The sequence below is a fragment of the Umbelopsis ramanniana genome, assembly GCF_025399195.1.
Source record: "Umbelopsis ramanniana AG unplaced genomic scaffold K450scaffold_6, whole genome shotgun sequence".
NCBI classification, from domain to species: domain Eukaryota; kingdom Fungi; phylum Mucoromycota; class Umbelopsidomycetes; order Umbelopsidales; family Umbelopsidaceae; genus Umbelopsis; species Umbelopsis ramanniana.
The window spans coordinates 404,494-419,792 of record NW_026252092.1 but is presented as its reverse complement, the minus strand read 5'-3'; the positions used below and the strand labels follow the sequence as shown (position 1 = coordinate 419,792).

At 43.3% G+C, this 15,299-nt stretch overlaps 4 protein-coding genes across 4 annotated transcripts; 1 reads left to right on the top strand and 3 right to left on the bottom strand.

Moving 5' to 3' along the window:
- The first annotated feature begins 197 nt into the window (after positions 1-197).
- Positions 198-2,907, top strand: K450DRAFT_224669 (uncharacterized protein). Its single transcript, XM_051586254.1, has 5 exons — positions 198-418; positions 494-719; positions 787-1,185; positions 1,247-1,791; positions 1,864-2,907. Exons 2-5 carry the CDS (start codon positions 507-509, stop codon positions 2,606-2,608), a joined length of 1,902 nt encoding a protein of 633 aa, XP_051448200.1. The 5' UTR covers positions 198-418; positions 494-506; the 3' UTR covers positions 2,609-2,907.
- K450DRAFT_224662 (uncharacterized protein) lies at positions 2,762-5,509 on the bottom strand. The gene is made up of 11 exons (XM_051586253.1): positions 5,187-5,509; positions 4,718-5,096; positions 4,213-4,645; positions 4,057-4,141; positions 3,872-3,986; positions 3,677-3,795; positions 3,442-3,598; positions 3,282-3,377; positions 3,146-3,217; positions 3,004-3,080; positions 2,762-2,925 (listed from the first exon to the last, which is right to left on the bottom strand). The coding sequence occupies exons 1-11, from the start codon at positions 5,461-5,463 to the stop codon at positions 2,855-2,857; spliced, it is 1,881 nt and encodes a 626-aa protein (XP_051448199.1). The 5' UTR covers positions 5,464-5,509; the 3' UTR covers positions 2,762-2,854.
- Positions 5,510-6,186: 677 nt separating this feature from the next.
- K450DRAFT_165969 (uncharacterized protein) lies at positions 6,187-7,231 on the bottom strand (the record flags this gene model as incomplete). Its single annotated transcript, XM_051584053.1, has 3 exons — positions 6,187-6,670; positions 6,832-7,069; positions 7,138-7,231. Coding segments are annotated over 3 exons (816 nt in total), but the record flags the coding sequence as incomplete, so codon positions are not given.
- A 3,011-nt stretch (positions 7,232-10,242) lies between these two features.
- K450DRAFT_224649 (uncharacterized protein) lies at positions 10,243-14,846 on the bottom strand. Its single transcript, XM_051586252.1, has 6 exons — positions 12,721-14,846; positions 12,539-12,640; positions 11,257-12,452; positions 11,003-11,186; positions 10,840-10,926; positions 10,243-10,770 (listed from the first exon to the last, which is right to left on the bottom strand). Exons 1-6 carry the CDS (start codon positions 14,613-14,615, stop codon positions 10,350-10,352), a joined length of 3,885 nt encoding a protein of 1,294 aa, XP_051448197.1. The 5' UTR covers positions 14,616-14,846; the 3' UTR covers positions 10,243-10,349.
- Positions 14,847-15,299: the final 453 nt, after the last annotated feature.

Below are 15,299 nucleotides of genomic sequence, written 5' to 3'. Positions count from 1 at the left end.
ATTGTAACATCTTACTCACTTCGTTTATAAGCCCAAAACCATGGTCAGTCTGTTGGATATGCAGGCGTCAAAGTCCCACCTAGTCATATCAGCTTGCCTTCCGATGACATTTTAAATGCAGGCTCGGTTCCAACACCGTATTCAGAATATCAGACACCAACTAGCAATCCTCATAGCTTGACTTTAACACCTGATATGGCTGGAGAAGGAGATGTATTGAGGAAGGAACGCCCGGAATCTCAGCCGTCAATTGACCCATTATCGCTTCATATAATTCGTCGTGTATCTCAACGAGCATTGCCAAAGGATGGAACAGAAGTGCAAGATATACAGGTGGCCAAACACTCCGACCAGGCCGAGAAGGAGAATCATCGACAGTCAACTTCAGATACCAAACCCAGTCACCAATCGGTAAAGAGTCTGTAAGTTCTAATTTGATTATGTGCTTGGTTATGTTTTGACGTATAGCTCCTTCTTACAAGTGCGTTAATAGAAAATCTTCGGTTATGAACAAACTTGGCACCAAGAAAGACCGAAATAAGTCTACGGCTGGAGGTGTCTCAGAGTCTATTGCAAGTGAAGATAGTGATGCGTCAAGTGTTTCAACTGCTGAAGGGCGCCCTAGTGTTGAATCTCAGAAGTCACATGGTCGTAGTGTTATAACGACAGTATCTTCTCGCAACGTTGGCGCGGCACCCCACGGACAGCCTATTGTCAAGGTATAGTATAGTAATATATATGCTGACAGTGCAATCGAGGAATATAGCTTCTCACCATACTCTATAGACGAGGTCCAAAATTAAGCCAAACAAAGTATTTTCTCGCATGATATTTGCTCAAACATTGGCAACTTCGCAGAATGATGAGGCAAATGGTGACTATGTCAATAATAGCAATCCCGTAACATCTGCAGTGGACGATGATTCTCTGGCTCCAGAAGAACCAGCCGGCGCAGTTTGGGTATTGAAGTTCAGCAAAGATGGTAGATATCTGGCTTCCGGTGGACAAGATTGTGTTTTGCGAGTTTGGCAAGTGATTGGAGATGACAGCCATGACAGCCAGCAAACCGAAGATGAAACCACCAAAGGAGTTCCCGTAGAAGAATCTATCAAAGTATTCGAAGATAGCCCTGTTCATGAATACGAAGGACATCAGGCAGATATTCTGGATATAAGTTGGTCAAAGGTGAGACAAGCTTTTCATTTAAAGCTATATATAGCGATTACTGACTAGTTTCTTAATGTAGAACAACTTTTTGCTTTCAAGCTCAATGGATAAGACTGTGAGACTATGGCACATCACTAGAAAGGAGTGCCTGTGCGTCTTCCAACATCTGGATGTTGTCACATCTATCACATTTCATCCTAGAGATGACCGTTTCTTCCTTTCTGGCTCGTTGGATTGTAAGCTACGCCTTTGGAACATCCCGGAAAAGAAGGTAGCCTATTGGAATGAGGTTCCTGACTCCAACATGGTCACAGCAGTCGGCTTCACTCAGGATGGCAAAATTGCTGTTGCTGGGTCTTACATTGGATCTTGCTTCTTTTACGAGACTGAAGGGCTAAAATATAACACTCAAATCACTCTTGACTCCAACAAGAGCAGGAACTCAAAGAAAACTCGTAAAATCACTGGTATTGAGTCCATGCCCGGTATGCCTCCCGGCGAAGAAAAATTGCTAATCACAAGCAACGATTCGCGCATTCGTCTGATTAATTTGAAAGACAAAGGGCTTGTGGCTAAATATAAAGGTCTGGAAAATCCTTCCATGCAAATTAGAGCCACGTTCAGGTACAGCAGTGACAACCTACATGTAATAGCCCAATGATGGATGTTTTGCTAACCCGTAAACTTTTCAATTAGTGATGATGGCCGGCAAATTATTTGTGGAAGTGAGGATAAGAATATCTTTTTATGGGAGACAGAACAAGCTGGCTTTTCACCATTCCATTATCTTCAAGATAGTCGATATAAAACAGCAGCAACACTCGGACATTTTGGCGAGCATCTTGTTCAAACGGCGGTCAACAGTACACACCATAATGGCCAACCTACACGAGTGTCCGGTTGGTTGAAGCGTGGCGGTGAAAAGGTCAAGGAGAAGTTGAAAGGCGGCTATGAATATTTTGAAGGCCATCATCAAGTTGTCACTGCTGCGATTTTCGCTCCCACTCGCACAAGACAGCTGGTTGCTCGAACGGGTCGAGACACCATCTACAATAACACAGTTATTCCTGATGAACCATCCAAGTTAGCCGCGACTGAGCCCAATCTGAACAGGTCGGCGAGCAACGCAAGCAACTTGGCGACCCAAGCTGAACTTGAAGCTGAAGAAAACGAGCAAGCAAGAAAGAATGCTCTAAACTATACATATCCTAATGGTCAGATCATTGTATCCGCAGATAACGTTGGTGTCATCAAAGTGTGGCGTGTTGACTGTGGGGATTACGCGAGTAATCATATTACACCTACAAACACCAAACAAGAGCACGTCGTTGGCAACAGCGTTCCTTTGCAACAATATGCGAGCAACAGTACTGATAATACAGTCAAATCGACAACGTTTTCAAAGCGGGGATTCAGTTCTATCTTCGGAAAGCACAAGTAGAGACTGTATAACTCCAATGCTTTTTACATATCGTTGTGAAATATCGCATTATGGGAATTAGATTCCTTTGTGCAAACCATTGTACTAATTAATTGAGTCCTGACCTTTTACAACATAACCCCCTGTATTATATTTCGGCAGATTGAAAGTTCTAAACATTTGCATATTTAAAACCGATTACTTAGCATGTATACTTTATTCGAAATAACATCAACCATCATACATTATCATTTATCTACACTATGGCTATGAAGACGATAGATCAGAATCGTCGACAACATCGCTATCTAGTTGTTCGCGCAGTTTTGTAAAGATATCTGAAATAAGCAGGTAACAAGCACTGCATTAATACTGCTGTCGGGTAGCCAATTGACGATTCTTCAACATATATTTACCTTTCAGGCTCATAGACTCAAAACCAGTGATTCTATTTCGCATTCTATAATACAATTTTCGACTAGCCTCACTGTCACTACCGATTCGGACACCATTAGCAAAAGAAACCTCAATGTAGCATAGTCATTTTTATCAACTTACAGCGTAAAACTTTTATCTCGGAAAGTAGCCCATGGTACCTGGGATTCGTGCTCCCAACTTCCAGCTTGTAATCTATATCGCAAAACAGCGTCAGTAGAATAGTAGTGACTCGCCGTTTTCTGAAGAGATCACCTACTTTCTCACGAGTTCCTGTTTCATATTCTGCCAGTTATCTTGATCAAACGTCGGCTTTTGAACCGTTTCTTCCTTAACATACGGGCTAATAATATGCCTTTGAAAGCAATTGCTTAATGGTCGAGTCATGATTGAAATAGCTCGTTGTGTCTAAGGCTTACCATTTATACCGTAATTGCAGAGGATTCCTAGATCCCTTAAATACAGTAGATACATATGTCCAAGATATATCCTTGTCGTTCGTGATATTCATCTCCGATTTATACTTCTTCACAGCTTGAATGAGCATGTTTTCTTCATCTGCAGACCATGGCCCCACTGTGCTCGAAGGATAGCAAATGGATCAGTTTGAGCTCAATGAAACCTGAGTGGTGATTATATCTGCATTGCACTTACAGTTTTGCTTTCCTTTTTCCCTATTGCCAATCAAACGATATCGGCCAAGGCAAGCGTTTGCTGTTCGGCTTAAAGCCTGGCTGATTTTAGCCCATGCTGGACCATGCTCCGTGACCATCCTACAAGATAAAGAAGACAGAGCATACACCAATTAGTGACAAATTGACAAAATGTCGATGACGAAAACTAACTTACGCCATAAGTTTTGCATCACTGTCTTCGTCCCATTGGCCCTGATAATTGTTTTCATCAAATATCCGTTTCGTGTGTAAGAAAATGTTGTGCATAGTTCTTTGTGGAAAAGCCCTAGCTGTTTAAATGCAATAGGGTTAGATGGGAACTGTAATATGAGGGCCGTTATAAGCACAGTAAAAATGTACCTAAACTCCACCAAAATTCTCTGTCTTTGGCAAAAGGCTCAGAAAAGAAGGAATTTTGCACGTCTTCAAACGACATTTTCCGCCGCTGCGACGCAAGATAGTCTGTTAAAATTGGCACGAGAAATTGACTCTTCTTCACCAACATCGTTTACATACCCTTGCAATCTTCTTCAGCCTCTTTTCTAAAATTCTGTTCTCCAAAACATCCCATTTTCCAGTCTTGACAGGCAGCCCTTCGCTTTCAAATTTCTTGACATCGTTCGCTTTATATTGGACCATTTTGGTGTGTAATTCGTTAAGAGGACCGGTTCCTTCATTATCAGAATCGCTATCCGAATCAGAGTCTGAAACGGAAAAGTCTGGACGTCTTGGAACGCCAATAGCACGCGACTTGTAGATTTTCCGAGGATCTGTATTTTCAGGGTACACTTTGACGCGATGTGGATATAAATGCGATGTTTGTTCACCGATAGCTACGACTTTTTCCTTTCTTCTTCCTCTCCTTGGCGCCTTCTGATTTACCGTATCCAGTGGCGGCGTTGACGATAATTTAACATTAGGAACCTCTTCGTCGATGACTTTTGATGCGCTATGTCGAACACGAAGATGTTCATTACTAGAGCACGGTAAACTATATTCTCTATTGATGCAGGATACTTACCTAGAAAGAATTCCAGCTGCTTCGTTATTTGCAACATCTGCTTTTTCTGCGGGTTCGGATCGCGTAGGCGTCTCTTTTCGCCGTTTGGACTCTTTGGCTTCGTCGTCCTTTCGTTTTCTTTTTCGAGCTTCTTTATCGCCGTTCTCGTCATCTGAATCCTTTTTCCTCTTGTTGCTCTTTTGTTTTGATTTATCTTTCTTCTTTTTCGATTTGTCCTTGAGGGATTTTTGTCCTTCTTCGGTCGCTGAAGCAGATTGAATGTTTAAATCATCATCTTGCGATACTCGAGAATTCTCCTGCTTTCCAGAATCGACAATTGTGCTTGACTTTTCATGGGATTCTTTTTCTCCTACTTCACTATCACTCATCTGTATCTGATCTATAAAGCGTTTGCATAGTCAGTTATGGGTGCTGCATATAAATATCAAATTTCACCGGTACGAAAAAGACCATCCATAGTCATCCATACCATTCTTTGGCACTAAATTTTTCATTTTCTTATGCTTTGATTTACTAAGCGCGGGGTGCCAGTGATCAGGTTTTGAACTCCCAGAATCTCGCGACACTTCCGTTGAGCTATGCCCTCTCGCAATGGTCGCATGCTTTATTGGCTCATCAGCAATTGGATTTTGATCAGTCAAGGAAGTGTTTTCGTGACTATGCTCTCTGCTTTTCTTGCTCTTCTTGTCCTTCTTTTTCTTATCCTTCTTGTTTTTCTTTGCTTTTCTCCTTGAATCGTCTTCCATGACGAACACAGTGAAAGTCGCTATAGGCACCTGAAGTGCAGTCAGCCAAAAAAAAAAAAAAAAAAAAAAAATTAGGAGGTCACAGGCTGGCCGAATTTTGGCCCAAAGCAATTTCTCTATGGTCAAGATGTGTGATAACATATCATCCTCCCATGAACACAAAATATAAATCATTGAAGGACAGAAAGTTTATCGCATAAAATAAATATTTTTAATTTAGTCTGAACTATGTCTGTTAATATCTCTGATAACAGGTACTGTCATTTAAGGGAAACCACAGTAGATGGAAGAACCAGAGGTTTGGCACACAGTGCCAGCACCGCAGTTCTGGACAACCCAGCCACCATTGACACAAGTCTCATATGAGGTGCTGGTACCAGCAGCCAGGCAGACCATAGCTCCGTTGTTGGCTGATGTGCAGGTTCCAGAGCCAGTAGGAGTAGCAGAGGCAGTTGTGGTGACAGCGGTAGTAGTAGTAGCCTTAGTGGTAGTGGTAGTAGCCTTAGTGGTAGTGGTAGTAGCCTTGGTGGTGGTGGTGGTGGTGGTTGCCTTGGTGGTAGAAGAGGCACCTTTAATAAAATGTTAGTACGATGTCTGTTTTACTCAAATTAGGCACATTTGAAGCTTACCAGTAGTAATAGCAGTAGGAGAGGTGTTTCCAGAGATAACCTTTTGCATGGCAGCGAGCAATTCACCATTGTCTTCGTCAACACTCCAGCAGAAAAGACCAGCGAGACCAGCAGAGATGGCATAATCAGCCTTGACGCCAATACTGACGGGATCGTCATATGAAATGTATTGCTTGTTGGAAGGGTTGAACAACCAGGGAGTTTGGGTGACGTTATCGAAGCTACGGATCCAGGGAGAAGCAGCGGTAGTAGGGGTAGTCAAAAGACCTTGGGAGCGCATGTAGGTATATCTCCAGACACCAGAAGCGGCCTGAGTGTCGCTGGAGCAATAAGCATCTTGCCAGGGAGCATCAAGTTGATCACCGAGAGGAGCACCAACAACACCGGGGTTGTATTGAGTAGTAGTAGAGGAGACAGTGAGTGTTTGAGCACGACCGTAGAAAGCAACACCAGCGGCAATTTGGCTAGCTGGTACACCAGCAGCAATCCAAGACTGCACACCTTCGACAAGACCGTATGGGTATCCATAACCAGGGGTGTTATGGAGAGGAGCGTTAGGACCACTGGTAGCGTTCCAACTAGAATGGCAAATAGTTAGTAAAAGGAAATGTATATAGCGTGATAGACCTGTTATATACTTACGCTCCATTGACATCTGAATTATAGAAATGGTGATGAAATTTTGTTTAGTTGTTTTCATTAATGATTCACATGATGGTATAGTATAAGTATGGGTAACTTACCGAAGGACATGACGTTGAATCTGTCAACATAGGGTGTGAAAGCAGTGGCATCAGGGACGATAGTGGCACCTCCCCAGGGGGTAAGATGTACGGCAAGAGTAAGTTCCTTATGGACAGTAGGGAAGTTAGAATCCAAAGCGGCTCTCATTTCCTTGACAAGGGAGGCAAAGTTGGTGATATCGTTAGCGTTGACAGCATTGCAGCCAGCACCGGTAGAAGTAGGGTATTCCCAATCTGAAGAGTATCCAAACATGAATTAATTTAAAAAGCATATGTTCAAGTAAAGTTTGCTAAGTACGTACCCAAGTCAACACCATCAGTTCCATATTGTTGAATGAAGTTGATGTTCCAGGCAATGAATTGTGCACGGTTTGCAGCAGTTGAGGCCATACCACTATGTTCAAAAAGCGTCAGATGTTTTGTCATTTCTCCTACTCACATATTTCATGCGTAAATGTACCTGAAAGCAACAGAGCCAGACCAGCCACCAACGCTAACAACAACCTTGACACCAGCAGCGTGAGCCAAGCTAACAAGCTTGGGGAAGCCGTACTGGACGGAGGCTGCGGGCAATAATTTAATCATCAGAGTAGTCTACGGGAACATGCTTTTTCCAATAATCTACTTACTGTCGAGAACACCGCTGTCAGCCCATTGAGGAGTGTTTCCTTGGTATTGAACGGCAAAGGCTGGCAACAAAGAAAAAATTTCGTCATGCTGACCCACTCTATGTCGCCCTCATATCATGACAAGGAACGATCTCTTACCGTAGTTAATGTGGGTGTACTTGGAGAAGTCAATGTTGGCTGGCAAATAGCGACTGTACAACCAATTTGGGAAGTATCTGCAAGGCACAAACATTTCATTTATTTTGTCAGTGACTATGTTTAAATAATATTAAAGTTGGGTTGGTTCACATGTTTCTAAACTCTTACCCAACAATAACCTTGTTAGTGGAGCGCTTGTGAAGAGGTCCGATAGGGGAGGACAAAACGTCGCTTGCGAGCAGCACAGCTGCGCAAGCAACAGAAACTAGAATAGAAGAAATCTTCATGTTGGGAGAGTTCTGATCCTGAGAACGTGGGTGAAGATTGTGAGAAGCTGCTGGGTGAGTAGCACTATTTATATTGGAAATTGAAAATGTAATTTTCATACATGTAATACCTCTTGTGTCTCATTGGTATCTGTACGTTACAATGCAGTCATTACCTGTGACCTATTTCCACCCATTCGTGTATCTGCAGGGACTCATGCGGAATTACGGCAATTTTTATTTTCATTTCTCAGGGTCTTTGTATAACGCTATGCTGTGACATGGAGAAATCCACATGTGGAAAGTAAACCCTGGCTTTGCTTGGCGACTTAGAGAACGTCCATGTGGACAAGCAACCAAATTGTATTACCCTTAATTTAGGACACAAGTTCATAAAGTAGGCGAAGTCAAATTGCTTTTTATTATGTTTACAATCGTTTGACAACGCTGCTCATCACTTCCTTTTGTATTGCAATTTGGCGATCTTATACACGAAAGTCAAAGAACAGAAGAAGTAACGCGAAAGTATTCTGCACTTGCGTATCATCGAATTCCAAAAGGACCTGCCGAAGATAAGCCTCGGTGGTGGGACCGGTATCTTGATGAAATGGTGGCTAAATTCATTTCTTGGAAATGATTATGAAAAGAGAGTGGTGGTTGCGCCATATTTCTAATTGTGTTCAAGGCTTGTGGGCCAACAAGTGTTGTGTCCAATCCTCATCGTAGCACGATTCTTCATAAGCATAGGACCCTGTATTTCTCACAGGTTAAAATCATCAGGGTAGAGGTCACGAAACGAAGAGTTGTACTACATTGTGAGGGTTGAAATATCTGTTTCGGGACTGTATGACCATTGCAGGAGCAACACTTCTTCAGGGTTCGGGGGCTTTATCATGGAGCGGAAAAAATCACCGTGTACATTTCGTGAGATTCGATTACAGGGTTACTAGATTACACAGCATGGTCAGAACATAACATCCCATTGTAAACGGAACGCTGAGCTTTTGCATACAGGTCAACCAAGGTAAGGCGTTCCATTGCCAGTGTGATATCATTTCCTCAGCCAAGTAAAGAAGGTTCATATCTTATTGTGATATAATGGGATCTACAAAGGGTTTGGACGATACGGTACTGTAAGGCTAGTCATGTTGTGAACAGATTTCTTTTTTGAAACAACAAAAGAATGATGAAAAAAAAATTAAAAAAAAAAAATTAATAAAGATTGAAGGAACGGAATCAAGAATTGTACAAAATGAAATGCTAAGATACAGGTGGGCTCTGCTTTGTTGGGTCAAAAGAAGGCAGAACAGAGTTGCTATTATATTTGATGGAGCTCCCAGGACAGGATTTCCTTATAATTTTTTTCTTTTTTTTTAGTGGTTTTTCAAAGCATCAGTGTGCTTTGAATATCACTGCGACGGCCATTGGTCGAACTGGTTTCGCCAATCAGGTGGGATATATGAATTGAAATCTCGAACTATATTTCCAGAATGCTGGTCTTGTCCGTACTCTGAAGTCGCAAATAACTGCTGCTGTGGGTCGGATAATGGGGTGACGTTGGGCTTTGGATCTCGTGGAGGATTTTTGGGTGGTCGACCGACAGGTCTGGGTTGCGAAGGAATTTTACCATCGTTGCCAGTTTTCTTGATGCTATTCTTGCGCGGTCTTCCAACAGGGCGTTTGACTGGTGGTTCTGGAAGATCCTCAAATGCATGTTCGCTGAGCACGCTGGAAGCACGAGACTCGAAGGCTTGGCTGGCTTCGCGAGACAACATGGTCTCGCTATCTGCTTGGGCTGAGCTGGCGATACTGTTTTCCCGAGAATGGCTGGCACTCCCAATGCGTGTGTCACTTGCATCCCTATCAATTAGTCTTGGTCGGCCGCGTCGCCCTCTATTGGTCGATCCTTTGGGTCGTCCCCGACCGCGACCAGTTCCACCACCTGTGGTGCCGCCTCGAGCGCCTCCACGACTACCTCGTCCTCTTCTACGACCTCGAGTATTGCTTGCTTCGGACTGTCCGCTGTTTTCTCGACCATACATTGTTTTTGCTCGTCGATTGGCACGCTTTTCAGGCGCATACAGTGTCCATTCTTCAATTAGCTTATCCTTCACTTCTGGCAATTCGAACCATTCCAAGATTTCAGTTGCACTTTGGCGTTCTAAGGGCGAAGTCTTCAAACAGCTGAATAGTAATTTACGGCTGAATTCACCTGGAACATCTTTGTTTACCGATTTTTCGATTCTAAAGTCATCTTCGACCATATAACGAAGACCTTTGATGTCGGTATCAAGAACACCTTCCCATGGTTCGGTTTCAGCAAATGTTTTCCAGATAATCACACCAATCGAGTAGATATCTTCTTTTTGAGGATGAATCATGTAGGGTAGTACTTCGGAATCAGATCTTGTTTTAGGCAGGGTTTGGATAGATCTAGAAAGCAAGCATGAATATTTGGGATTACAAAAATAGAGGAGCATGTCATAGAACACTACCACACCTATACATTTTATATCCGTGATCTGGCTTGCCTTTGACCCAAGGCAGTGCATCGCACCAAGCTTCCATTTCTTCCTGAGTTTCGGGAACAACATCACCATCGTAGTCACCTTCCATGCGTGGGACTTCGCACCACCATTGTCGTACATCTTCAGGTTCACAGAAGATGGCTTTTCCAAAATCAATCAAGAATAGCTCAGGTCGAAGCGTACCATCCTCAAGTTTTTCCTCAGGCATCTCGTTGACCATGATGTTCACCTCTGACAAATCTCTGTGAGCCAATCCGATGTCATGAATGGCTTTCATAGACAGCAACATCTGCCATATGACATGGTACTTCTGGTGCGCGCTCAATCGATGATGGGAATGCACGTGGGCATACTTTTTCAGGGTTTGTTGATATCTGTATAGTGGCGTACAGTCAGATATCGGTAAAATCATTGCTACCCAATGCGATGATAGTAATTCTTACCGAACCATGGAAAGTCCAATCACTTCACCTTCGTCCTCCTTGAGAACTTCCACCATTTGTCCAATATGTCGTTTGTTACGCAATTTTCTAAGATAGATAAGCGCCCAGGTTAGTTTATATGGATACCGTCGAAGACTTAACAAAAGACAGGTAGTACACTTACAGTAAGCAGACTAATTCGGTGATGCGTTGATACATGGTCATGTGGCGGAAAGTTTGGACCACCACAGTAGGGTCATTAGAGACGTAATACACTTGCTTGAAATAACCTTCTGCGTTGGGGAATGTGCTAACATTTTCCGTATACTTCTTCACATCGATGACTGAAATATCATTCTGTTCGCACACTAAAAATAATTTTGAAGTCGTTTAGCGAGTCGCTCTTATTCTTGACATAATTTACCATGGTTAACTTACTGGAAACTAGTTTCTCCCAAATTCCTTGTGACCGTTGCCTGTAGACGGCGCGCATCTTTTCGTCCTCCACTTGCTGTTCTTCTTTGGCTGCAGCCTCATTCTCATTATCAATGACTCTCATGAAGGTGATCGCTTCTTCCGGTCGAGAAGGCGTTGGAGATCTAGACTTTGATACAGAGACAACCTCTTGTGACAAATCATCGTCACCACCTCTGGAATATGAGCCATCCTCGTCCTCATCATAATCATACTCTAGATCGTCATCTTGGTCCATGCCTTGCCCCTCCTCATCGTCGTCTCGATCTTCCTTCTTCCCTTCCTGAATATCCATATTATCAGTTGCATGAGGCATTGCTTCTTGGGTGATTGGGGTATGTGTCTGTCCAGGAAGGGGTGCATCGATGGGAGTCATTTGTTTGCTTTGTTCTGGTGTTGGTTTGGATGCACTGGGACTTTCCGCTCCATGGATCTTTTCTGAAACAACTGCAGGTTGCCCTACCGAGGCGTCTATATTAGTGATGGTAGGTTGAACAGGAGCAGGTTTTACGACTTTGATATTTTTGTTCTTGGCAGCAGCTTCATAATCAATGATATCTTCTGGGTCCAGCGGTGCTCCAATCACTGATTTGACGAATACTTTGGCAATCTTGTTGTGGATAGCACTTTCTTTTGGGTCATGCGCTAATCGTGTTGTGGTATATAGACGCTTAAAGATCTCTCTTTCCATCTTCTCGGTTATGTCCGCCTCAAATCCTCGAACGATTTTCAGAATCTTAACCTTTATCCATGCTCTCGGAGCATATTCCGCCTGAGCAATTTTTTCGGGCCAGTGAAGTTGATCCAAATCATGTCGATTACCAAGAGGATGTACAAGAACGGCATCAGCTTGTACATGGTATAGACCTTTCTTGTTGGGTTCTGTGCATTTTTTGACAGTGGCGTTGATCAAGACCGTTAAGACGGCCTTTGGATCGCTTGCAGCAAATTCCAACATAGTACGATTCTTCGAGATAAACAGTCGTGGAAGCGGAAGTTCATTCACTTCCACCGTACCCCCATCCTCTCTATCCTTCATGGCCTTGATTGTATCGTAAAAGCTTGCATTGAGAATATCGAAAACTTCTGCCATCAAATTGGTGAAACTTCGCGCCCTTGGCTTTTCGCCAATATCAACACCTCGGATGACATAAAGTACGCTAAAACAAACAAAAGAGTGTAAGCATGATTGGTGATCAAAATTTGGTATCTTTTGAGAGACACCTTATAAAATTGCGCAACTTGCCTCTTGTTATCTGTCTGTAACTGTGCTGGTACATTTACGTCAAAGTGTTGTTCTTCGGCCGCAATTAAACGTAAATCGGATTCCCATTGCAATGTAGTGCCGCTAATTATAATACATGTTGAAAAGATTAATCATTCAATTGCTATGCGACGCTGGCTAAACTGACGTTGGCATTAACGTACCTATGAGCTTCCAATTGTTGAAGAGCATCAAAATAGACTTGCTTCAGTAGTTGCGCCTTATCTGCAATATCGCCGCCATTCTTGTGAAACGCCTCAGCATTCCTCCAGATCATCGCAATGTCATGATGAAATTCGTCCGTTGAGCTGTAGCCAGAGTTCCAAAGTCTATTTTCAACGCTTGACAGATCACTTGGATTGGTAATGACACTGTGGTATAAAGCCAAAACCTTGGGAACAGGAAGAACAAAGGGCAAACAGCATCCAGACGAGTAGATTTGATTCAGAATGTAATTGCACTTGCGTACAGATATGGTGTCCAGCATAGCATTGTCCGTTACAAACGAGCATTGGTTGATGGATGCTTCTGTCGCGACTGGTTTAACCGAAGAAGTTTGTCGAACCGTCGTTTCCGCTACATGCGTTTCCGAAAAATCATCATCGTCCATATCCTCATGCGCTTTCGACTCTTTGCCCGGCTTGAACTCCTTACCAACCTTTGGCTCTTTTATAACTAGCTTGATATTTGGCAGCCGCTTGTTGGATGAGGGTGATGCCGGCTGGTTCTGAGAGTAGTTTGCAAATTCTTGATCCACAGGAGGTGTGCTAGTAGGTGCTTGTACTCCATAGGGTGGCATTCTCGAATCTGAAGCCTCCATGGCATTCCCGTATAACGGATTACCACCATAATGAGGACCGGCATTCATGTTGGGAATTGTGTTTTGAACCGTGAGTCTGAACCGTTTTGGCATAGCTGAGGATGTCTCAAGCTGTCCTTCATCGTTTACAATGTTACTTTGCCTGTCAATCGGCATACCAAGGTTACCTCCAAATGAATCCCTTCGCCGCTTCTTTTGCTGCTCCTCCAAATCATTCTGACTTGGATACTGGTTTCCATATGAATAAACGTCGGGCTGCCGCAAAATACCGGCAGGTTTAGCACTAACCGGTGAAAATGTCTGCATATGTTGATGATCATCCTTTTGATGGTGATCAGGATACATGTAGGACGTGTCTGCCATATTCAGACCTTGCATGTCTTGACTATTGTCCTCCGCGATATATACACTGGCAAAGCCAGCATTGGGGTTGTGTGTCTGTGATTGTGGGTTGCTTGAACCATTCAACGATTGAGTCGTACTATTAGTCTGCAAAAGGTTGCTGGCTATGGGTTCGTACGGCATATCCACAAAAGGGTTACTGTCAACTTGCATTCGTAAAGGAGCGTTGGGCCCTTGCGAATAATGGGATGCGGTAGCAGCACTTTCAACAGGGCGTCTGGGAGAGCCATGTTCGGCATGAAGACCCAATACAGATGGAGTATGGAACATCTGGATAACATCATTTGATATCTGATACGAAGAAGCACGGCTAGTCATAGGGGATGGATCCTCGTCCCCCGGCTGTTGAGACGACGTGGAAAGCAGACTTGATCGGCCCCAATCAGCATACTTCATTCTTTTGCTGTCAACAGAAGCATCCGTTGGGTATCTTGCTATTGGACCATTCCTATCCTGCTTCTGATCATCACTCATCCATTCTTGAGGGTTCCATAAAGAGGTGTCTTGAAACATTGACAACGCACTTGGGTTAGCCATGGGCATGGAAGGATGTTTAGCTAAGCTATGTTGTTGATACGACTGCGATGAATATGAGCCCATGGGTACAGAGGTGCCTTTTGTCGCATTTGTAAAAACATTAGATAGCAATTTGGAAGTCTCTTGGATATCGCTGCCATTGGTAGCATCATGATCATATGCCGCGTGGGTCACGACTTTGGCTTGTTGTGGTTGCAGTTGTTGTTGCTGCTGTTGCCATTGATACTGACTATAAGGCGAGGCGTTTTGTGAGTTCGCAGAACCTCTATTTGAGTCAGCCTGATAGTCTGTTTGATTCATGCTACTGAGAAGTTGAAGGAACCAAGGACAAAGTGCAACCGTGTGGTGTAGTCAGAAAACCCCAACAAAAAGTATCTCTTAATAAAGTTTTGGTTATTTTGTGGCCGAATGGTGGGTTAGGTTGTTGAGATGGTGATCTGAAAGTGAATGTAGGCTGAATATTATTGCTAAACCCACAAGTACTTCGGCAAGGTGTGAGTGGTGGTGGAGGTTGTAGTAGTGTGCAGAGGCCAACGCAGAAAGTGCCTAACAAAAATTGTGTGTTTTTTCAAACACGGCTTGTGAGCGGAGCGAATGAGAGACAAGCACACAGCTCTGCTCCGACCGCCAACCAAACAGCTAACCCAGCAAATTTTCATTGAATCAAAACACAAGCCCAATCACTCAAACTCTAAGTGAAGAAGACCTTTAGGTGTAATCAAACCAATGCGTGTTTCCATATTATCTCATATTGTGACCTGTATCTCTTTTCAATGAACTGAAAAGGCGATGGTGTTCTCAACAACATGATATCACCACTGCATAAGCACTTACGCTCCAATCGTACACTAGTTTATGAAAGCAATAAAATGTGATATCAAATAATGACTCTTAGCATTCAGTGACCGAGCATGATGGTGGCCTCTAATGTCCCTAGAAGCTCCTTTTCCAAGCATCCCTTAACCTTGAATGATGACTTTAGTA